The sequence below is a fragment of the Podarcis filfolensis genome (assembly GCF_964270895.1).
Source record: "Podarcis filfolensis genome assembly, chromosome: 5".
Lineage (NCBI taxonomy): Eukaryota > Metazoa > Chordata > Lepidosauria > Squamata > Lacertidae > Podarcis > Podarcis filfolensis.
This window is the reverse complement of record NC_139608.1, coordinates 97,211,535-97,235,192: the sequence shown is the minus strand read 5'-3', so window position 1 is coordinate 97,235,192 and position 23,658 is coordinate 97,211,535. Positions and strand designations below refer to the sequence as shown.

General features: G+C 42.7%; 2 protein-coding genes across 11 annotated transcripts in view; one reads left to right on the top strand and one right to left on the bottom strand.

The window, feature by feature from the left end:
* LOC310763563 (uncharacterized protein) overlaps window positions 1–23,658 on the top strand; it is a 46,024-nt gene that overhangs the window by 7,052 nt on the left and 15,314 nt on the right. Inside the window, exons 3-5 of one of the 4 annotated variants that reach the window (XR_014548643.1) lie at window positions 783–901; window positions 4,740–5,652; window positions 23,207–23,385. Coding sequence is in view for 1 of the 4 variants with exons in the window: in XM_083616071.1 (XP_083472197.1) it covers window positions 23,220–23,385 (166 nt within the window). In the remaining 3 variants the exon portion in view is untranslated. Of the gene's footprint in view, window positions 1–782; window positions 902–4,739; window positions 5,653–21,577; window positions 23,386–23,658 lie in introns of those variants that run through there. The other 3 variants (XM_083616071.1, XR_014548645.1, XR_014548644.1) reach the window with 3 other exon arrangements.
* Window positions 5,915–23,658, bottom strand: part of PRR5 (proline rich 5) — a 70,528-nt gene continuing 52,784 nt past the window's right edge. For all 7 annotated transcript variants that reach the window (XM_083615911.1, XM_083615908.1, XM_083615912.1 and 4 more), the window contains 3 exons: window positions 23,462–23,602; window positions 10,352–10,490; window positions 5,915–8,204 (listed from right to left, as the gene is read on the bottom strand). In XM_083615911.1, coding sequence (XP_083472037.1) covers window positions 7,651–8,204; window positions 10,352–10,490; window positions 23,462–23,602 — 834 coding nt within the window. In that variant the 3' untranslated portion in view covers window positions 5,915–7,650. The remainder of the gene's footprint in view (window positions 8,205–10,351; window positions 10,491–23,461; window positions 23,603–23,658) is intronic.

Genomic DNA, 23,658 nt, shown 5'->3' with positions numbered 1-23,658 from the left:
GCCGTCTCTACAGCGGGCTCCCTGCAGATCGGAGGCCCTGCTGGTCTCCTCCCAACCCAGGGAGGAAAAGGCAGGGAATGCCCTCTGGGGTCTCCTGGGCTCTGCACCCACGCAGGAGGGTTCAGATCTGGCCCACGATGACCTTTGATTCCTCACCATGTTCTCGATGTGGAGCTTTATTCCCCCCTTGTTTCCCATCTTCACTCACCCTTTCTTCCATGGCAGGGGCAGGGAGCATACTACGGTTCACCTCAGGTGCTAACATGTATTGAGCCACCCCTGATGGGAGAGCTGAGGGTGGTGCAGTCCAGAAAAGAAGCCTGCCTTCTTGATCTGCTGATTCTATAAACTAGTTCTCTGAGTTGCCTTTAGGTAAGACAATTCTACATGACTGAGGGCTTGTCCACACACCCACTTCTCCCATGCTTTCGTGGCCTGCGTCTGAGTGGTTTTGCCTTTGCCTTGCCACTTCCCCCCAGAAAATTTGCTTTTTGCACTAAACTGGAATGAACGGCGATCAGTAGGAAACCCAGCTGCCGTTTGTTTCAATTCAGTGCTAAACCATGGCTTTTCCTTGGAGAAAGTGGTGGGGAAAACAGAAGTGTGCATGAGTCCTGAGTCTTAGGTTGTGTACACACCATTTACTCTGGCTCCAGTGCACTCCCACCATGGGCACTTGATCCTTTATACACTTGGTGTGAGCTACAATTCATATCTATTCTGCAGTTTCTTGATAAATAATGCTGTTTGATGTGTTTTTCCTCAAACCAGCTTCCATCCAGTTAGAAAACGCAAGTCGCAGTTAAGCTCCATTTGAGACAGCTGTTGCCTATGTGCATGCACAGATGACATCTTCGTGACAGTTTGGAGGAGGGGTTGCAAGCGTGGAGGAACCGAGCAGGTGATGTGCCCCTTTCTTTTTCTTTTTTATGATGTGCCCCTTTCTGGTGTGTACAGCAACATGCAAATGTGACTTCAAACACAGCACGGAAAAGCGACCTTGCTGTATTTAAAGCAGCTAATGCGTACATAGCCTCAGTCATTTCTGTTGCTGCCTGCTGCTTTTGTTTGGAGCTATGGTGCATTCCAGTGGCCAATATGGCTAGCAGCAATGTGCTGCCTCTTGGAGAGGCTTAAAAGAGTTGTAGTCTCAGTATTTCTGATGAAGGTCTATGGACAAGTCTAAGGAAGGCAGGATTCCAAGATAAGCTGAATGAAGGAGAAATGCAGAAGATCATTAGACATTGATAGAACAGGCAGAGACTAAGGGCAGCCGGTAATTGGAATCAATACGTATTAGCATTTTAAAAGCCATAATTTCATAGCACTTCAATTAGCTGAAACTGAAACAGGAAAGAAAACAGATTAGTTCAATCCACAGAAACATAGCAGATTGAAGATTGATGGGTAGAAACAGGCAGGTTGTGACAGTGTTGATTCATCTGTCAAAGTAAGCAAAGAGGAATCACATATTCATAAGAGAACATTTGCCATGGCCTTAAAGGACAGTTTGTCTGTGGCGGGAAGGTAAGTTGGATAGACTCAGAATGGCAGTTTTCAGGCCAAAGAAACTGATTAACTTTCGAAATTTGCATTCACAGCTTGTGTTGTTGACAATAACCTAGATTACTTGAAAAGAATTAGTCAGATTAATGGAGTGATAGAACCTCTATGTTTATGTGCAGTGTACCTCTGAATATCAGGTGATGGAGACAAACACTCACTCCTGGGAAGCCCACAAGCAAAGAAGGTGGGGGTCCCAGAAGCAAGTGTGCATCTGAGTGTGCAAAGAATTTTTGTAAAGGCCAAAACAGTCACTTTTGAACCTCCCCCCCCCATTTTTATGATTTTTATTTTAAAATATGTTATCCTTTTCTAGTACAAAATATAACTGATTAATACATTAACGTGATTATCATCAGGATAGAAGTAAAGGTAAAGGGACCCCTGACCATTAGGACCAGTCATGACCGACTCTGGGGTTGCGGTGCTCATCTCGCTTTACTGGCTGAGGGAGCCAGCGTACAGCTTCCGGGTCATGTGGCCAGCAGGACTAAGCCGCTTCTGGCGAACCAGAGCAGCGCACGGAAATGCCGTTTGCCTTCCCGCCAGAGTGGTGCCTATTTATCTACTTGCACTTTGATGTGCTTTCGAACAGCTAGGTGGGCAGGAGCAGGGACCGAGCAGCGGGAGCTTGCGGGGATTTGAACCGCTGATCTTCTGATCGGCAAGTCCTAGGCTCTGTGGTTTAACCCACAGCGCCACCCACGTCCCTCAGGATAGAAGAGGCAAAGTCAATTTTTCTTGTGATGATGCTATGATTTAAGTGATCCCTGTAAGACCATGAAGTCTACCTAGTTGCACCACTGAGGGAGGGACCATCTTGGTTTTCACATTCATTTAGGGCAGGGTGTGAAAAACCCTCAGCCCTCCAAGTAGAATGGTAGAATTGGAAGGGACCCTGTGGGTCCCCCAGCAATGCTGAATCCCATCATCCTTAGACATTGACTGTGCTTGTACTTGTAGTTCAGCAACTTCTGAAGGGCCAGAGATTCCCCACATCTGGTTTAGGGAAAAGCCTTCTCCCATCTGGGTCTCCCTCCCTGTCTCCTTCTCTGATGTGTGTCTCAATTCTGATGCTCTTCTGCTCTATATCCTAATTAAACCGTACTTCACACACTTACAGTTTCTATTATTTGATGCCTCCCATTTGTGCATTTAAATCAACCTCCCCCAACCTTGTGCCCTCCAGATGTTGTTGGACTACAACTCCCATAAGCCCAGACAGCATGACTAATTGGCAGGAATGATGGGAGTTGTTGGAGGGGTTTGTGCTGCTTTGGATTATTTGCTTCAGTTTCAAGGCACAATTTCCGCTACCTGCTTCCTCAACATTCTTGGACCCCAGCCTTGAGATGGCAACTCATATTTGTTAGGAAGGCACTCTGCTTTGCTGTCGTCCTGAGCATGTGTCTTGTGCCTTACTCTGCACACTGCTAGGCAGTCACACAGCATGTATTGGAAATTTGCTTATCCTCATTACCTAAGAGGTATAAGGACTCTGGATGTACTGTATCAAATGCCTTATTCTGCACTTGACTCTTTGCCATATGTAGACCCCACAGGGGCTGGCCTCTTGTTTAGTTGTTCAGTAGCCCTGAGAAAAAAAGCAGCCTCAGCTGGTAAATTAGTCAGTCATCATTTACATTAGTAAAGGTTAGGATCCCCACACCCAGGTCTGCACACTGAACCCCTTTTGCACCCAGCCCATTTGCATGAGATGAACCAGAACCTAGTCTTCCTATTCTCCTTTGTATATGGTACCTTCCCCTTTCCACTCGTCACCAATGCCTGAAATGTGTGTCCTCAGTGAGCTTCCTGAATGCACCTATCTTTTCTCCTCCTTTTTAAAAGAGCATGCAACTTCCATGATAGGTCACCCCTCTCCTCATGAAACAGTCTGTTCTCCAGGAGACCATGCCGCTCAGTCTTGCAGTCCTCTCCTAGGACAGACTGCTCCATCGTCAGCTTGTTCCCACCTCCTCTGCCCCTTGCCTCCTCCCCATGTTTGTTGTTTTATTTTGCTTTAGGTAGGACCCAAAGGCAACAGAAAACCTTGTGCTCTCCCTTGAAGACATTTTCCTGTGTTTGCACCAAATTGTTTGCCCAAAGGCTTGCTTACCTTCCCAGAGCACTCTGGGCTCCTGTTTTTTGTTTTGAAAAATGCTTCCATTGATGGCACACTAACATTCATGTTTGTGTATAACATGTGACTGGGGATAAAGTTAACACATTCCACCCCAATATACTGATAATGACATCCAGTACCTTTGGGCCTTAGCATTTATTCCTGGCTGCTGCAGCTGAAAAGCTCTGGCAGAAAAGTTGCCCTCCCCCAACTTCAAATACTAAACCTGAGGCAAGAAGGAGCCTCACAAAACACTCGTTTGTGATGACCCCTGCTTCACCCGCCTTCTGAGAGCATCTTTGAATATATGGACGGATGAAGGGAGCCAAGGAAGGGGGCTGGTTCGTTCCTGGTCTTTCCCAATACAAATGTTGGCAGCTTCTGCATTCCCAGGACTATTCTCTTCTCCAGGTGATAGTGGACATGTAATCAGGTTCTGTAATTAAGTTGGTGCCTTCTAGCAGCAAATGTTTCCCACTTACGAAGCACATGTGCTGAGGTGCAGCTTCAACATGGCCTACGAAGTCCTAAAGAGAGACAAGAACGTTAAGTAAACAATGTCTCTTGTTTCTTTGAACCAGACAACACTGCATCTTTTCCTTACAAATGAAAATTGCAGGAAGCTTTATATTTCACTCTGATGAAAATTAGATAGGACTGCAGATAGACAAACCAAATAGTTGTTTAATGAGAGGGGGTGTGCAGATCTGACCTCTGAGACTTCTCAGGGTCCATCTTCACTCCTTCTCTCGTATAAACTTGGTCTACTTTATTACTCCAACAGTCAGTGGCTTTCCATGGTGTTGGACAGAGACTTCTTGCAGCCTTGCTAGTTGAGATCCTAGCTAGTTGAGATGTTGGGGCTTTAACCTGGAACAGTCTGCACACAAAGGATGCAATCTAGTATCAAGCTGTAGCTCTTTTCACTGCATCCCCTTGCTCCTAAGGCCCAGTTTCATGACCTATGCACTCCTCTTCAAAATGCTAAGATAGATTCCTATCACACCTCTTTAAAAATCTTGGTGAACTTCTTCCCTATTCACGTTTTTAGGTTGGCCAAGACTCTTCTTCTGCCAGAAACATGAATGTTGTACAAACTGTGTGTTTGCAATAAGTATTCAGTTCACTTTAAAATTATTCCACAAAGGTCTGTAAAGTTATGCTACATTAATTTGTGTATAGAATTTCCTCTGTGTATCATTTTAAGACATATCTGGAGTTCAGTTCCTAATGTGGAGGGGGGTTGGGTGAAAGGTGGAAAGTCTGGTGATGAAAATAAAGTCTGGGTAGTACTTGAAGGTTTATCCCACAGATCTCTGAGGGTGTATTATGTTTTCAGTGTAATTCAAATGGCATTCTTGTTATTGGTTAAATGAAGCCAAGTTGAGAGGGGGTGTGCAGCCATCAGTGTGGAACCTGTGGCCCTTCAGATGATACTGGACTCCAGTTTCCATCAGCATGGCTAATGGTCAAGAATGATGAGTGTTGTGGTTCAGCATCTAGAGGGCTACAGGTTTCCAGCCGCTTACCTAGACAATATGTCGTAACCTGGTTCATTCAGTACACACAAATTATGAAAGCACGGGAGTTCTCAATCACTTTGCAAAACACTTCTTTCTTAGGATGTGTGTACACTGGCTCAATTATTGAAGGGAGGAAGAGTGCAGGCTGCATGGGATTTACATATATCCAGCATCCAAATTGCGGAATAGCGGAGCAGAAAATGGGGTGAAGGAAAAAAGGAATCTCTCTCTCTCTCCTTTCTACTTATGAGCGTGATTCAGAGGAAGAAATGGGAAGAATAGCTTCAGGAGATGAGCTCTATCATGCCTCTCGCTTTGCTCCCACCTTGCTAGTGTGGAAGGGCCAAAGATCCTCAAGATACTTGTTTGGACTTCTTGAGGAACACTGTGAGAAAAGGAAGCACACCCAGCAGAGCTCTTGACAACTTCATACAGTTGCAGGTATGGCTACCCATCATTCCCACTAACGGGGGACCAAAGAGAGTTTTCCTGAAGCCCAGTTTCCCAACACACAGTACATACAAATCAGGAATGGGATGGGTTTCTATATATAGATTGGCAGCGAGGACTTAACTTAGCTTCCATTAGCACAAGTGAAATACAGTTTCTGGCAGTGCTTCATGAGACGCATCTGGCTATTATTTCAAGAATTACGCTTTAAAAAATTATTGGTTTTGTAAGAAAAAACACACAGGAAGCGGTCTCTCAACGGTGCTATTCATACAGCACGCTATTTATTTAAATTTTGTTTAGAACTTTCACTCACTGATTGGTAAAGGGAGTGCTGATGTAGTGAGAAAAACAACCAAAATGGTCATGATAAATCATAAGATTTTACTATTATCTGGCACAATCTTTATAAAATTAAAACAAACTTTGCTGACTTTTGAATCCTAAATAAATGTTTTTCTTCAAAGAACCTAGCTTTTGCTTTTATGGAAGTGTTTGTAAGTAACCCCAAAAGTACGTGTGGCAGGCGGTGGCGGTGGCTGTTGCCATCCAAAAGGATTTAATAGCAGGGGTGGGAAATGTGTACTTAACAACAGTGTTTGATGAAGGAGACAAAGACAGCAAGAAGTCTAAGGGCATAGTCACATGGTGCATTCTCAGGTTTGTGTTGCAGGCCGGTTCACACATGCATGCTCAGGATGACCGCAACATTAGATGATGACTTCAGAACTATGAATGGGCCTTCACAAATCAAGGACCACAGATACCTCCTCACTTTACTTCAAATTTAATGGCCCCAATCCAATTAATATGAACGAGGCTTAGGTTAATTGTCACTAATTTGGCACAGGTTTCCAAAGAGTTGTCAGCTAGGCACTATGAGGTGTGAGTAATCCAGCAATAAGCCAAGTGGTGCACATGAGCCCACAAACCCGCCCCTGGTTTGCTTTTCCAGGGCATCAGATTCACGGTGTTTGGTCCACACTGCTTTGCTGCTTGTTTGCGCCACAGACGGGTCAGCCATTGAGGATGCGTCCCTTCTCCCCTTTGCAATGCTGGCATGGAATTCTCCCACACCTCAAATACCCTGTTTCTTCTGAAACTTCTTCCTACAGCTTTATGTTAAAGCATAAAATTGGAAAACGTGGAGATTCTCATGCACTCAAATCCTCCAGCCCAATTCATACGCTTTCCATTTGTTGCAAGAACCACTTCCATCTACTTAGACCCCAAACCACATTGATAACCTCCAGCAATAGGAATCACATAGGCTAGAGGAATGACATAATTATTTTCCAAACCAGTAATCGCAGCTGCGATTTTTTACTTTTTACTGATGCTATCGCTGAACTGTGGAACGCAACCATGCGGAAGGAGCTTTGATGGCAGGGAGGCAATGCACACATGCCAGGCCTAAGTGGTGGAAGAATGGGAAGAGGGCAGGATTCCTTTAAGGAAAGTGTGCCACAAGTCCAGTCCAGAGAATGAGAGAATACTAGTTTTGTGTGCACTACAGCACGTGGACACAGCTACCCAGCCCACTATTCCACCAGGTCCTTCACTGTGGGTTTTCCTCTGGTCTCTTGATCCAGGGCAGCAGCAGTATAACAGGGCAGAGGCAGACTGGAGACCCAAGGTTCGTGCTCCCTTGCCTGCCCCCCATGTAGCACCTTTGCCCCCAGGCTGGCCTCTGATGGAATGGTGTTGCTTTCACAGGTTTGACCAGCAGCTGGTGCAATCTGCCCAAGCGCCACTGAAGTCTGTGGAATAGACAGAGACACTTTCCCACAACTGAGGTTCAGTGGTATTACCATTATCTAAACCACAATGATCCATTCCCCCCCCCACGTGACCCTCCTATGTCATTCTGGTCTGAGGGCACTGCCTTTATCTGAATTTCTAGCTGCTCAAGAATTTCATATGACCCCCTCGCACCCTTCAGTTATCCTGTGTTCCTAAGCACAAACTAGGATTCTTATCAAGAGTGCTTCAGACAAGGCTCTGCCTGCTCACATCCACATTGTACCCTGATGAACTTGAGCAGCTCTGGCTGAAATCAATGAAAATCCCATCAGAATCTGACTCGATAGACTCCAGAATTTGGTCCACTATATTTTCAGGGCTGGCTGTAGGGGCTATGGCAATCAAGTCTGAGTCCCTGGCCAGCTCAAATGCTCTCTTTTGGTCATCTCTTGCGTAAAAGAGTCCCTTCTGTTGCTCAGGTGCATTGAGGTTGCTGGCAGAAAGCGCTGAGCTGGCAGAAAGCCTCTCTGACTCTCCTGACTGCGAATTCTTCATGGTGATCATGGAGGTCTTGGAACCATTGTCTGTGATGGTTGTGAGGTTGGAGTAGCCCTGCATCTCTGTGCAGGAAGTCATTTCGGAAACAGAGTGCCTTCGGATGCCAGTGCCATTGGGGGCCACACCCTCCGTTTCGTACTCAGCTACTGGAGTCAGCAAAGGATTGTTGTAACTTTTGGATCTCACCACAGGGTTCTTGGTCAGGATGTCCCCCGATTTGGATCGCCGGAAGAAACGTTTTTCTGTTAACAAACATGAAGACCAGTTAAAACCTGTACACAACCCTACACTTTTCTTGTGAGCATCCGTTACCATCACTGCTCCTACCACCACGAGAGGCCTGTGGTCAAGTATTTGGACAGTTGCTTCAAATCAATATGTAAACATCAGGCTTAGCCTCACCTCTGTCATGTGCACCTCTTCTCCCACCCCACCCCCCAATTCCCCCCTACACATTTGGACTCTTCCCCTTTTCTTCCTCACTCTTCAAACCCATTCTTTCCTAAACTTGCCTGGCCAGGTTCAGACACTTGGCTGTATCTGCTTGATGAGTTGCCATTTCAGGTCTCTGCCTCCTTCCCTTCTTGGCCTCAGCATCTTCTGCTTCCCTCTCTAGGGCATGTGCAGCAGCAGCAGCAGCAACAAAAACCTTTCTGCCCCCCCTCCCCCTGCCATTATGGCAGATCAGCCTGGAGACTCTCAGCCTGGAGATGGCCACAGCATCTCACAGTGCCTTACCATATAGATTATTTGGACACAGAGATCCCAAATTGGATGGGGGGGGGACTGCATGTTGAGATTCCTGCATTGAGGGGGTTGGATTATTTGACCCCAGGGGTTCCTTCCAACTCTACAATTCCATAACTCTACAATTCCATGAGAGCCAGTGTGGTGTAGTGGTTAAGAGTGGTAGACTCGTAATCTGGGGAACTGGGTTCGCTTCCCCGCTCCTCCACATGCAGCTGCAGGGTGACCTTGGGCTAGTCACACTTCTCTGAAGTCTCTCGGCCTCACTCACCCCACAGAGTGTTTGTTGTGGAGGAGGAAGGGAAAGGAGAATGTTAGCCGCTTTGAGACTCCTTCGGGTAGTGATAAAGCGGGATATCAAATCCAAAAACAATAAAATGACTCCAGGCCTTCTCAGACTAAGGTCAAGTGATCTCTCAATCAGTTTCAGAGAAGTTTCTAACTTCTATTATCAATTTCCTCTTTGGAGAAAAAAAGTATATTCAGTCCTGTTCTTCCTTGAAGAGCTTAGGTGAGTGAGATGACAGTGGTCACAACTTTCAGGCAGCTGAGGCTGTTCAGCTGAGTGCTGTTTCATCAAATAGCCACAAGGAGGCAGCAGTTTAAAGCTGTCACATGCAAAGGAGCAAATGCCAGCTCCTTCTCTTGCAGGTGAAATTATTTTCAAAAAGGGTATAGAGTAACCAGCATCTTTTCCATAACCAGAATCTGCCTTTAAATAGAAGAGCTGACATAGGAGCCCTCTTCTGTTTAAGCGTCTTTTACTTCCTTCTGCATCCTGTCTAGCTAGGATGTTTGTAGGTTTATTTCTGTAAATTACTTTGGAATCTATCTTAACAAATGGCAAATAAGAAAAAAGCTGATGATGTTGTAGATTCACCTTTCTGACTCTTTTTCTATGTATCCCTAATATTTACCTGACAATCAGTGGCAGAAAAGGGGAAAAGGAAATGCAGCAGCGCTACTGGTTTGCCATGTCAGAGGTCACAGCCCCCAAATTAAAGGCCAACCGCGGGCAAAATTATTATGGAAACTTTGTCCAGCAGACAGCTTCCCAAACTTGCCCCAGTCTGAGAGAAGGGGAAGTGTCTTGTGGAAAAGAAGGTTCATTTCCTCTCAGGCTTCTCTCTGGTAGTCAACCGCATAGACAGAACAGTCCATTGCTCTTCATGGGCTGGAAGCACTCTGCATGTCTGAACCACGGAGGCACCGCAGTGCCATTCTCACATCCTTCTACCAGTGTCAGAAAATATCTGAGGCTCTTTTCCAGCCCCCACTGAATGTTAGCCCTAGTTTGGCATGAAGTTCTCTAGCCTAACCTACTCTACCAACTTGAAGTTGGGAAACCTCTGGCTTGGTCCTGGGCCAAGTTCATGGAGTGAGATTTTATGATGCATATTTTGCTTACCTCAGACAACCTCTGCCGTCTTCCAGCAAAGAAGTTGCATTGGCACAAAGGCCCTGCCCCTAGTTTATCATCCAAGCGAAATCTCTTAGGTAAGCTGGTTATGGAGGACATTTTACACAGATGCCTAACTTTGGTATAGTTGTGCAGTCCCAGCCAGAAAATGATACCATGTTTTGTGGACAAAAAAGCACTTCAACAGACATATTGTGTTTTAGAAGACGGTGTGAACGTTACCTAAAATGCAGGATGAGTGTGGGATAGGCCCATCGCTGGAATACAAGCCATAGGTGCCCAAGTAAGGAGAAACAACCTTCTGCAACAGGGCTTCCAGTTTCAAATAGTCTTCAGTCACCCCTTTTGATTCATGAACACCCTGAGAAACACATGGGGGGGGGGGGAACACAAACGTCAACATTTCAGACTTAAGCTATCAATCATTGCAAAGTGAGGCTGGTGTACTTAATTGCTGTCAGGGACATGCATTGTTTAATTACAGCTTGTGTGTCACATTCTGCAGGATTTGAATGAGAAACCTTGTGGATTCTGTTCTGGTTCCTTGTGATCCTCGGATGAAGGACGGGATAGAAATTAAATGAATGAATGCTGGTGCAGGAAATGAATGGAGGGAGGAAATGCAAAGAGTTCCAGCCTGGTCTGTGGATAGCAGTGAGCCAATCCCTTGTTTCTGCTTGATCTAAATCTGCACTCCCTAGTCTTGACACAATAGCTCACTCAGTAGAGCACGAGACTCTTAATCTCAGCAATGTGGGTTTGAGCCCCATGTTGGGCAAAAAGATTCCTGCACTGCAGGGGGTTGGACTAGATGACCCTCGTGGTCCCTTCCTACTCTACAACCCTGTGATTCCATGACATTCGTAGCCAGGATAGTGCAGTGGCACTGGAGTCCTGGATAAGGGCATGAGAGACCCAGGTCTGAATCCCCACTAAGCCACAATGCTCATGGGGTGATTTTGGAGCAGTCATTCCTCTCAGCCTACTTTACCTCCTAAGTCTGTGCAAGGGTAAAAAGGGGGAGGGGGAGTACCATGTCTGCCCCCCAGAGCTCCTTGAAAGGAACACATGTTCACAAACTCACTCACACAAGAGGCCCCCATTTGAAGATAAGCCCATGTTCCAGCCCAATAGTCTCACTGTGTAGGAGACAACCCTATATTCCAGACACTTCCACATTTTGTACAGAACGCAATGCCCCATCATAGTTCTCAGGATGTTGCACTATTGCCATGGACCACTAGGTGTCAGTGCAACGCAAGAGTTTGGGTTTGTGCTAATTCGGATAAAGTTATAACCATAGAAATCCGCCTTCCCAGTTATTGGCTAGAGCAAAGTTTTTTTACTTGTGGCAACCATATTAAGGATGACAATTTTACATTTTCAGGGATGCCCTGAAACACTTCCAGTAAACTAAACAATTACTTTGTCTTATTCCTTTTTGTGAAGATCAGTAGTAAAGTGAGATAATCATAGAATTGCAGAGCTGGAAGGGACCACCGAACCCAACCCCCTACAATGCAGGAATATGCAGCTGTCTCATACGGGGATCGAACCTGCAACCTTGGGGTTATCAGCAGCACACTCTAACCAGCTGAGCTATCCTGTGCCTTTAACAGCAGCCTGACACGCAGAAATGAAGCTGGCAAACCTTTTCCCAGCCCAGAGACAAAAGGACGGGAAAAGCTTTCAAAAAGAGTCACAGCCTTTCTTGTCTCATTGCAATCTACTGCCACAACCACCTGCACAATTCCTTTCTGGCCAACTATTGCCACAGATCTTCCAGAATTTCCTGGGAATGGATTGCTCCTCTAAAATTTTAAATGTGGAAAATTGGTAGCCGTTTGTATAAACACCACTTGCAAGTTGTTTAAGGGTGCCAGTGCACGGTTTCCCCATGATGACTATTTCAGGTCCAACTGCCGCACGGGAGTACGCAGACTCTAAATGAATAATGTGGACTTTTAAATCCAGAAACTGAGGGATTACCTCAGGTCTGTAAATAGCCACTTGCCTGGTTGTTTGTACCAAGGAAGAACCTGCCTGCAGAGACTGCTTTCAAAGTGAGAGTTGGTTCCACCTTACTTAGGGAAATCTAAGCAAACGTTTTCCCTCTTTAATGTTTTATTGATTCTTTCACACAATGTGGCAACAGACTTGCAGGTGATAAGGAGCTGTAACAAGTGCTTTAAATGTGCAATGAAAACACTCACAAACTGTTTACAGCTATTCAGAATGATAGCTCTGTTAAAAACAAAGCACACATGCATCATTGCTGTGGCATACAGGAATGATAAAAAATACCTGTAATCTGCTATATATAGTCTTACTCCTCCCTCCATCCCAAGCTGATGTTTTGTCAAAATTAGAACTTGCTGGGTCTCATAGTTTAGCTGGAAGCTGCAGGTCAGGGGGCCCAGCAGGAAGGAGTTAAATTACTCTACCCAAATGCAAAGTGCTGCCTCTCCAAGTCCTTTGCTAGACACAGTTCTATGATTTGACCTGATCTCAGGTAAGATGCTTGGAAGTTTTGCAGAAGGCAGGGCTCACCTGCTTATTCTCTGCCATTTGCTTTATTTAGTAGGGGGAGTCAACAGCTTTCTGGTGCCTGAGGCGGAAAATCTCAAAGACGTACTAATACCAGACATACCAAATCAGTTCAAGACAGCTTTTTCTAACCAGCATTAGCTCTTTATTTATTCAAGATCATTTTTATTCTTCCTTAACACGTGCATGTACACAGAAGGCATTGTATCTAAAAATATAAAAGCATAAGAGACTATGCTAGATTTAAAAACCACGGAGTCAAAAACTTATAGCGGCTAATGGAAAGCTCACCTAAAACAAAATGGCCCAGGCTGAGGTTTTTGCCAATCTTGTGATACAAGACCTTAAACTGGGATGCCAGGGGCTGAGACCTTCTGCATTCAAACCACGTGCTCTGCCCCTGGTGTTTTCCCTAAAACTTGCTTTATACTGCGTCAGACCACTGGGCCAGCAAGCTCAGGATGATGCACTTTACACCTTGTTAATTTAGAGATGGCCGTGACCCTGAGGGTCATCTGGCCTGACCCCCTGCAATGCTGGAGTCTCAGCTATGGCATCCATGGCAGATAGGGCACAATGTCACAGGAAGTTCTCCTCTGCAAGTTCCACTGAAATGTAGCTGCACAAAAGAAACAGCTCCAAAAGCTTAAAATCACTATTTAGGGGGGAGGTTTCCCCAGAAAAGCTCTACGATTTGGCAACCCTAAGAATTAACAAAGCTATGCTAGAAGCTTTAGAAAGCACGTTTAAAGAAAAAACCACCAATGTACCTATTTCTGCACACCTAGGGAGTCCCCTGAGTATGGGCACGCCCTTATTTTTGGGTGGCCCTGTTTCACTTCCAAACTGAGATGTGCTTAACTACCTGAGTTTAATGTGTGTATATCTCCAAGCAGGAAACGGAGGGATTGGCAAGAATCTACTTTAAACGGCTAAGTTTGGCTTCCTTAAGTTTCTTTGAAGAGATATCCTATGCAGTGCTTTGAAGAAGTATGAATGCTGGCTTGACTGCTATCGAGCGCTTATGAGGATAACACCCTCCCACCCTTTCACACCTATGTTCCCAGACTAAAACATTCATGAGTTTTTCATTTTGATGGATTTCAGCTTTCAAAGGCATTTCCACAGCCTTATCCTCTGTGAATAACTAAATCAGTTTGACTGGTTTTTTTTCTTGCTTTTGAAGTATGACTAAAGAAGCGGATAGGAAATCTCCGTAAGGTTGTAAAGAGCAACTTTTTCTGGTATCTTAATAATTAGGTTACTACCTTTTAAGCTAACACCTTCAATTATTTTTATTAAGAATACAGTGATGTTTGCTAAGGGCAAATTCTTCTCTGTCACATAGAAGCCTGGGTGTTTTTTAAATATGCAATACATGCTACTATTCACAGAAGTGTACATTTAAAGGCACAATTTCCTTGCAGCCAATTCTCCATGGTGTGTTCAACCCATGCGACTCCCACAATCACTTGGGAAGTGCATGTTTAAAATTACATTAATGTCCCTTTAAACACTCAGGGCCAAACCACGCAAGGCACCACACATGAAAATAAATGCTTAACATTGAGGCACCAATAGCAGATTTTTTAAAAAAAAGATGCATAGGGTACCGTGGGACCACAGTGCACCCAGGAGTCCTAACCTTTCCTCCTGATGTCATGATCCTGATGAAAACTGCCACCTGCACCCTACTCTTGGTGTCAGTGGGAGTTCCCCCGGCTCAAGGCTAACAGCAGCAAGGAAAGGGCTGGGATCAGAACTTGTAAGAGTTAAACTTCTCCTGCCCGTGCACTGGTGGTTCCAGGGAAAACCGCTTGTCCCTCATGACTATTATTTGTTGTTTTTTCAAACATCCTTGATGAACTTCCAAGTGACACATTTAGCATCATGTCTTGTTTGATCCTCAGAAGAGACAACTAGGGAAGTCTTTGGCCCTTGCTTCTAAGTATTTCATAACAGCAGGCAAATGTACAAAAACAGTTGATCTGAGTCCTACCCATGCACCTTTGATTGAAAGGAGGCCCCAGACTTCCGGGTTAGCGCCATCAGTAATGGCGGAATTCCTCTGACTAGGAGGAATTTGCTCTGTGGGAACCGGTCTGGCCGCCACAGCGAAGGCGGAGACCCCTCAAAAATCACAGGCGGGTGAAGCCTGCGAACGTGGGATTCGGCTGGCACCTTTTGCGCCTCCCCTACTTGCGGGGAAACCCGATTTCGGAGCTCCGGAGCGAAGTGGGGTGAGCGGCGCGGTGCTGTGAATCGACTGCTTTTTCCACGGAGTGAAGCCGCACAGCCGTTGCCGGAGAGCGCTGACTTTTTCCTGTGGACAATTTGATTTTAAAAGCAACTACCCGTGAGTAGAATAAATTGGAAGTTTTTAAAGGAAAAAAAGACTTAATTTGGCACTGAAGCGGGGAGGCTCAAACAGGAAGTCCACCTTCCACTTTTGTAAATAGATCAAAGCAAAGAGGCTGCAAGCTAAAGTCTTGGAAAGCCGATCGGAAAGGACTAATTCCAGCACTAAAAAATAGTGAACCCCCCCCCCCTTGGAAGCAGGAGAAGGGGGGGTAAGTTTGGACTATATACACCTGCAAGAGAGAGGGAAGGAAGTTAAAATTCCATCGCTCAGAACCTGGGAACGGGCTGCCAATAGGACAATAAGAGTGCCGTACTTTGGAATGTGCATTGACTGAGAATAGACTGTTCGCTGACAGCTAGCTGAGTAAGAGAGATACATTGTTTTTAGCTGTCCCCTTCTGAACTTAAAAAGGAGGAAAAGTAACTGAAAATTGAAACTAACTTTCTTGTTTGAGCTGTGTTTTAAAAGGCGTTATTTTGGATTAATACAAGTACAGATAGCAACTGTTCCCCCTAGAGGAAGTTTCTGAAACTGTTACAAGAGTTGGATCAGGGGAATTTTCCACTTGTAAGATAAAACTGTGTGACTGTGGGACTGACCTTGCATTTTTTTAAGTGTTATGGCAGATGGGAAAGAAAAAGTAGATCCGTCACTCCCAGACAAAACAACAAGGTCTGGGAAGTCTTGGCAGCGAAGAGCGTCAGCATCTGGCCCTTCTGCCCTATCTGCGGCTGTACCAACACAATCTAAACCAAGAGGAATGTCATCAGAGGAAGCTTTAGCGCTTGCATTAAGTAAGATAAATGAATCATTGGAACAACTTAACAAGAAAGCAGACACCACAAATGCAAAAGTGGATGCTGTAGTTACTAAAATTGATTTAAATAAAGAAAGCATAAATAGTTTGGGCCAAAAGGTGAATACTAACACAGAAACCATTGAGAAACTGATACAGGAATCTAATTCGACACGACAGACCGCAGAGGAAGCCAAGGAAAAAGTTGCTGCTGTGGAATTTAAGGTAACACAATTGGAAACAGAGAGTGTCCCAGACCTACAGAGGCAACTTCTGGACCATAAGCTGACGCTTTCTATGATCGAGCTTAACGAAAAACAGACAAATTTGAGGATCAGAGCTGTACCTGAACTGGAGAAGGACAGTTTGATAGACTTTCTCACGCAGGAACTTGCAGAATTTTGGGAGCTGGATTTGGAACAAGAGGAATTTAAAATTGTGAGGGCCTTTAGATTGGGAAGAGGAGGGAAGAAAGAGAAGAACAGAATAAGAGACTGTTTGATTACCCTCCGATCTAAAGAAGAGAGAGACAGAATTTTGGGTTGTCATTACCAGAAGACTTTGGTAATACAACAGTCAAGAGTGGAAATATTTAAAGATATCCCGAAACATCTTTTGGACCTTAGGTCCAATTACGGAGATTTGGCTGCCCTGCTGAGAAGGAACAAAATTATCTTCAGGTGGGAATTTCCCCAAGGCCTATCCTTCAGTTTCAAAGGAAGGAAAATAAAAATAAGATCAGTAGAATATAAAGTAAAGTTTTTGAATAACTACGAAGAAGATCTGCAGAAGGAACTTGGAAAAGAGTCAAGCGCATCGGACAGAAGATCACCAGACAGAGGACTGGAGCAAAGAGCATTGGACAGAAGATCACCAAAAGGAGGAATAGTTGACATTGCAACATTACCTTTTGGACTGGACCACCTAGTGAATGTGACACCGACACTACCAACAGAAGAAGAGCAGGCATTGGGTGCAGTTGGAGGAAAATCAGAGTAATTACATAATGGCACTGCAAGTACTAAGCTGAAATGTGAATGGACTGAACTCCCCGGAAAAAAGGCGGAGAGTCTTTCATTTACTGAAAAAAGAACAATTGGACTTGATTTGTCTGCAAGAAACACATGTGATAAGGCTACACAGGAAGATATTGAGTAACAAAAGATTGGGCCAAGAATTTATTTCATCGGATTAAGTTAAAAAAAGAGGAGTAGTCCTATATGCAAAGGAGAGCCTATCACCGAAATTTATATTTAAAGATGACCAAGGAAGATTTGTCGCAATTGAAATTCAATCACAAGGAGAGAAATTTTTGATAGTAGGTATTTATGCACCAAATGAAGGAAAATCGGAATTTTTCAAGAAGTTACATGAGATTCTGATGGACTATATGGATTACAATATGATTCTGATGGGAGATATGAATGGAGTGGTGTCTACAAATATGGACAAGGCACTGAGACAGGTAGTCACCAAGGATGGTAGACTACCAAAAACTTTTTTTGACATGATTGAAAATATGGATTTAGTTGACATCTGGAGAACAAAGAATCCTATGGGAAGAGAGGGAACTTTCTTCTCTGAGGCTAAAATGACATGGACAAGAATTGACCAAATTTGGGTAACTAGAGGACTGGCTCCGAAGATTAGTAAAGTGGAAATCTGCCCCAAAACTTGCTCCGACCATAATGCTGTGAAGATGGTAATGAAACTGACGCCAATTGGCTCCTTTAGATGGAGGATGAATGATACTTTGTTTAGGAATGAAGAAGTGACGAAGAAGGCCCAAAAAACTCTGAGAGACTATTTTGAGATAAACATGAATACTACTGTGGAAAAAGGAGTAATCTGGGACGCAAGCAAAGCGGTTATGAGAGGATTTCTGATACAACAGAATGCAATTAAGAAGAGAATTCAAAATGAGAAAAAAGATAAAATCCTGGAAAAAATAAAGGAAGGAGAGAAGAAACTGAGAGCGAAACCAAAGTCGCAGGAGATCCTGAAAGAGATAAAGTTATATCAAGTACAATATATGAAAATGATGAATCAGGAAATAGAATGGAAGATTAAACAGATGAGACAAAAGACATTTGAATCAGCAAATAAGTGCGGAAAATTGTTGGCTTGGCAAATGAAAAAAAGACAAAAACTTAATACCATTACGAATTTGGAAGTGGAAGAAAAGAATATACAGAATCCAGTGGAGATTAGAAAGTGCTTCCAGAGGTATTTTAAACAATTATATACACAGGAGACGCAGAAAGAAATGGACATTGATAGATTTTTGGAAACTAATGGATTACAAAAAATCTCTCAGGAAAATAAGTTAATGCTGAATTACAAAATAACGGAACAGGAAGTAGAAGGGGCCATTCAGAACATGCAATTAGGTAAATCCCCAGGACCGGATGGTTTGACTTCAAAATATTACAGATCTCTGAAAGAATGGTTAATACAACCTTTAAAGGAAGTCTGTAATGAAATACTGGAAGGGAAAAGGGCACCAGAGTCGTAGAAGGAAGCTTATATTACACTTATACCGAAAACAGAGACTGAAAAGACACAGCTTAAGAACTACCGCCCCATATCACTGCTTAATGTGGATTATAAAATTTTTGCAGATATTTTGGCTAAAAGATTAAAAAAGGTGCTAGCAGAAGAAATTCATAAAGATCAAGCGGGCTTTCTCCCAGGCAGACATTTGTCTGACAATACGAGGAACATAATTAATATTTTAGAAAAACTACAAGTGAAGATTAATACTAAAGCAGTTCTGATATTTGTGGACGCGGAGAAAGCCTTTGACAACATTTCTTGGAGTTTTATGAAGAAGAATTTACAGGGGATGGGGGTTGGTCAAGGTTTTGGAAATGGTATAGGTGCAATTTATTCAGAACAAAAGGCTAAATTAATTGTGAATAATGTAGTGACGGAAGAATTTAAGATTGAGAAAGGAACATGACAAGGTTGCCCAATCTCTCCATTGCTTTTCATATCGGTCCTGGAGGTTTTGTTAAATATGATTAGAAGGGACCAATTGGTTAAAGGTATACAAGTGGGAGCTAAACAGTACAAACTGAAAGCATTTGCTGATGATTTAGTATTGACTTTACAGGAGCCAGAATCTAGTACTAAAAGAGTACTGGAGCTGATTCAAGAATTTGGCCAGGTAGCAGGCTTTAAGTTGAACAAGATGAAAACTAAGGTCGAAGACACAAGATTTACCCACCCTGGAAGAGTGGCAGATGAAGGTGATGGACTATATGGAACTGGCGGAAATGACTGGCAGAATCCGAGACCAGGGAGAAGAGTTGGTGGAAGAAGATTGGAAGAAATTTAAAGACTATCTACAGAAATATTGTAAAATTAATGAATGTTAAAATGATGATTGGATTGAATAGGGGGTATTAGCAACAAAGTTAATAAGAATATGCAAAAATGAATTGATAATGGATGAAAATACAGAGTTATAATATGTTAAGATATAGAGTTAAGATAAATGAAAGAGGGTAAGGATTTGCTGATTTGATTATCTAAATGAGAATACAAAAAGGGGAGGTGTGAGGAGGTCAAGGAAACAAGTTAATGAGCATAAAGTTATAAAAAATGGATTTGTTTTTAAATCTCTTTTACCTATTCGTTTTTTGTATATTGTATTTTTATTTGTATTTCTTCTTTTTTATGTATTTTTTTTAGGTTTTCTTTTTTTTATTTTGTTCTTTTCATATGTTCTTTTTTGTATTTTGTAAACTGATGTTTTTGTAAAATTCCAATAAATATTATATGAAAAAAAGAAAAGAAAACTAAGGTCTTAGAGAAAAATTTAACTGTGATTGAGAGAGATAAGTTTCAGAAGGAGACAGGATTAACACTGGTTAAGAAAGTGAAATATTTAGGGGTTAATATGACTGCTAAGAATGTGAACTTATTTAAAGACAACTACAAAAAATGTTGGACGGAAGTGAAAAAGGACCTAGAAATATGGTCAAATTTGAAGTTATCACTGTTAGGCCGAATTGCTGTGATAAAAATGAACGTATTGCCAAGGATGCTGTTTCTGTTTCAAACATTGCAAATTTTGGACAAAATGGACTGTTTCAAGAAGTGGCAGAGAGATATTTCTAGATTTGTCTGGCAGGGCAAGAAGCCTCGAATAAAATTTAAGATATTAACTGATGCTAAAGAAAGAGGTGGATTTGCCCTGCCAGACCTTAAACTTTATTATGAATCAGCCGCCTTTTGTTGGCTGAGAGAATGGCTGCTTCTTGAAAATACTGATGTGTTGGACTTGGAAGGTTTTAACAATGTATTTGGTTGGCATGCATATCTGTGGTATAAGGTTAAAGCACATAAAGCGTTTAAAAACCATATTGTCAGAAAAGCATTGTTTAATGTCTGGATAAGATAGAAGGATTTGCTAGAAAATAAAACCCCAAGATGGCTGTCACCAATGGAAACAAAGGCTCAGAAAAAACTCAATATGGAGGCCAAATGGCCGAAGTATTGGGAAATTCTGGAACAAGAGGGAGATAGATTAAAACTGCAGAGTTTTGAAAAATTAAAAAATAAAGTGAGAGACTGGCTCCATTATTATCAAATAATGGAGGCATATAATTTGGACAAAAAACTAGGCTTCCAGGTGGAAAAATCAAAATTGGAAACAGAATTGTTAGATCCCAAAGTTAAGAATTTGTCAAGAATGTATAACTTGCTGTTGAAATGGAATACGCAGGATGAAACAGTGAAATCTGCTATGATTAAATGGGCACAAGATGTTGGACACAACATTATGATGGCTGACTGGGAACAGTTATGGACCACAGGTATGAAGTTTACAGCATGTAATGCCTTAAAAGAGAATCTAATGAAAATGATCTACAGGTGGTACATAACACCAGTCAAGCTTGCAAAAATTTATAATTTGCCCGATAATAAATGCTGGAAATGTAATGAGACTGAAGGTACATTCTTCCACCTTTGGTGGACATGCCCAAGGATTAAGACTTTCTGGGAGATGATTTATAATGAGATGAAAAAGGTATTTAAATATACCTTCTTGAAGAAACCAGAGGCCTTTCTCCTGGGCATGGTCGGCCAATTGGTGCCAAAGAAGGATAGAACGTTATTTATGTATGCAACAACAGCAGCAAGAATACTTATTGCAAAGCATTGGAAGACACAAGATTTACCCACCCGGGAAGAATGGCAGATGAAGTTGATGGACTACATGGAACTGGCGGAAATGACTGGCAGAATCCGAGACCAGGGAGAAGAGTCGGTGGAAGAAGATTGGAAAAAATTTAAAGTTTATTTACAGAAATACTGTAAAATTAAGAAATGTTAGAAGGATGCTGGAATGAAGTTACATGGCTTTAGCAGAAATGTTATAAAGAATTAAGTAAAAATAGATTGTTAATGGATCAAAGTGGAAAATTTAAGGTTAGATTGGGTTAAGATAAATTATGGAACAAAAATTGAGTAAGATGGAAAGGATTTGCTGAAACAGCTAATTGAACTAGAATACAAAAAAAGGGAGGTGTGAGGAGGTCGATGAAACAAGTAAATGAAAGATAAAGATAGGGAAACATTGGATGTGTTTTTAAATGCTTGTTTTTCTTTTTTTTTTGTTTTACTGTATTGTTTTTTGTTTTTTATGTATTTAATTTTTCATTTTTTCATTCTTCTTTTTTCTGTAATCTTTAAACCCTTAATAAATATTATTTTTTTAAAAAAGAAAGAAAGTAGGCCCTACTTATATTTGTCTGGGGGGAAAGGCAGACAGATGTATTAGGTGCAACAGAGGGAACTCTATGCCTGCCTTGCCACATCCGCACACACAGATTGGAATTGCCTTCTAAGGAGCAAGTGCCACTGAATGCCAGTCCCTGGCAAAGGCTTCCAAGTAAATATGCATAGGTTTGGGCTAGTAAATTTATATGACAAAAGGTTATTATAGGATGACCTCTCCATTAAGAAGTTTCTTGCAAAAAAGCACACCTTGACGTGTGCTTTATATATTGTAATTTTATGTTGTGAACTGCCCTAAGATCTACGGATGAAGGGTGGTGTTCAAAATGAATGAATGAATGAATGAATGAATAAATAAATACATTTCCAGTTTATGGTTTCATGGGATAGCCTCTGAAGGGGAAAACAATGCCTTGAGGTGTCATTAGCTTGGTATGAGTGACTACAAACTCAACCCTCCCTACTAGGAATGAGCTCAGGATCGGAGTGAGGTTTCCTTATTGTACAACTAGCACTTTCCATCCTCTTGAACTTTCAGTGCTGTCGGGGGACTTCTGTGGCTGGCTATGGAGCTGGAAATTGCCCTTGGAAGTGAAATCCCTTCCAGCTTGACCTCGTCCTCTCCTGAGCTGTTCCTGGCCCACTTCCAGGCATTCACAATGCAGGATTCTTGCATTCTTTTACACTGTGAACAGAGCTTCCAGTGTTCTCCAAGCATGTTATCTATAATCAGGGTTTACTCTGATGCCACCGGTGACAGGCCTCTTCACTGGCCTAATGGGAAAGAACTCTAGCTTCGTGTTCTGCCTTCATTCATGCCCAGTTGCACAAACAGCCCTTGCTATTTAATACAAGGCTCAGTTAGCAGAGGAGAGCATTCAAAATTAGGAACTCCCATGTGCAGTCTCAAATAGTACAGAACATCCTACCACTTCAGGAGTGAATCCCACCTCCTCCTGTTGCAGGTGGCCCCACCCAAAAAGGATGTTGTTGGTATAGTATGGAACAGGAAACTTTGACTGAAATTGAACTGTGAAACTAAAAAATGTAACTTTTATTGACTCCTCCATTAGGATTTACAGAAGAGTCACCACCATTGTTTTTTCCATACACAAGACTGAACACAATGGTGGTAATTGCTGACATGACATTTCTCCCTGATAATCTTATAAAGCCGAGGTGAATACATACAAAGGGCCCCAAAAAGCTTTTGATATGGTCTCCTCTCTATTACAGGCCACACACAGCTGTTTTAAAAGTACAAGCCTACAACAATGACAGAGCCCAGTGTTGGTTGTAATAAAGTTCTCCTCCTGCCACCAGGCAAGATAAGAGCAGATCATGAGCAGCTCGCTTGCCATGCCTGCCCGCCTCTGTGGTATGCCACCATATAGTAAATGGCCTCCTATGTCCACATTTTTTTGTTCATGTAAAGCAGAGGAATAAAAGAGCATGGCGTTCCTGTAGCCATTTGGCTTCCTTTAATCTAGGGGCCAGGTATGGTCAGTTTCTGTATTCTCCACAAAGTGGTTTATAAGACAAGTGTATTTTGTGTGATAAACCAACTTTATCACTAACCAACTTTTTCTGTTTGCAAACCATGCCTTCTCTGATTACTTAATAGTAATAATTACATCATGGGCCACCACATACATGGGTTCTGGCTGTGCTATGTGGTGCAGGTGGTCCATCTTGCCCCAAGAGTCAACATACACGATGCCCTTCTCAATGAATGGCTTCTTGCTGCGCGGAGAGTCACCAAACGGAGTAAACGAAAGCATCTTCTAAGAGGTATCAATACCAGTAAGTCCTTTTGAATAGTGTGTTACGCTAAAGTCATGCACAAACACAGATTTATATATTTGAGAAAAATCCATACCTGTAGGATAAGTAACATCTGAATAATGGAAGGAGGAACCCTCGCTCGGGAACGGGACAAGGCATCTTCCAATTTAATATTGAGAGTTATAATATTCCTGAAGTGCAGCAGAGACAGTTGTCGGACAGAGGGCTCCTTTCCCTAAAGAGACAACCGAATGAAAGTTGTTTTCAACACTTGTCGTTTGCTTGCTTTCA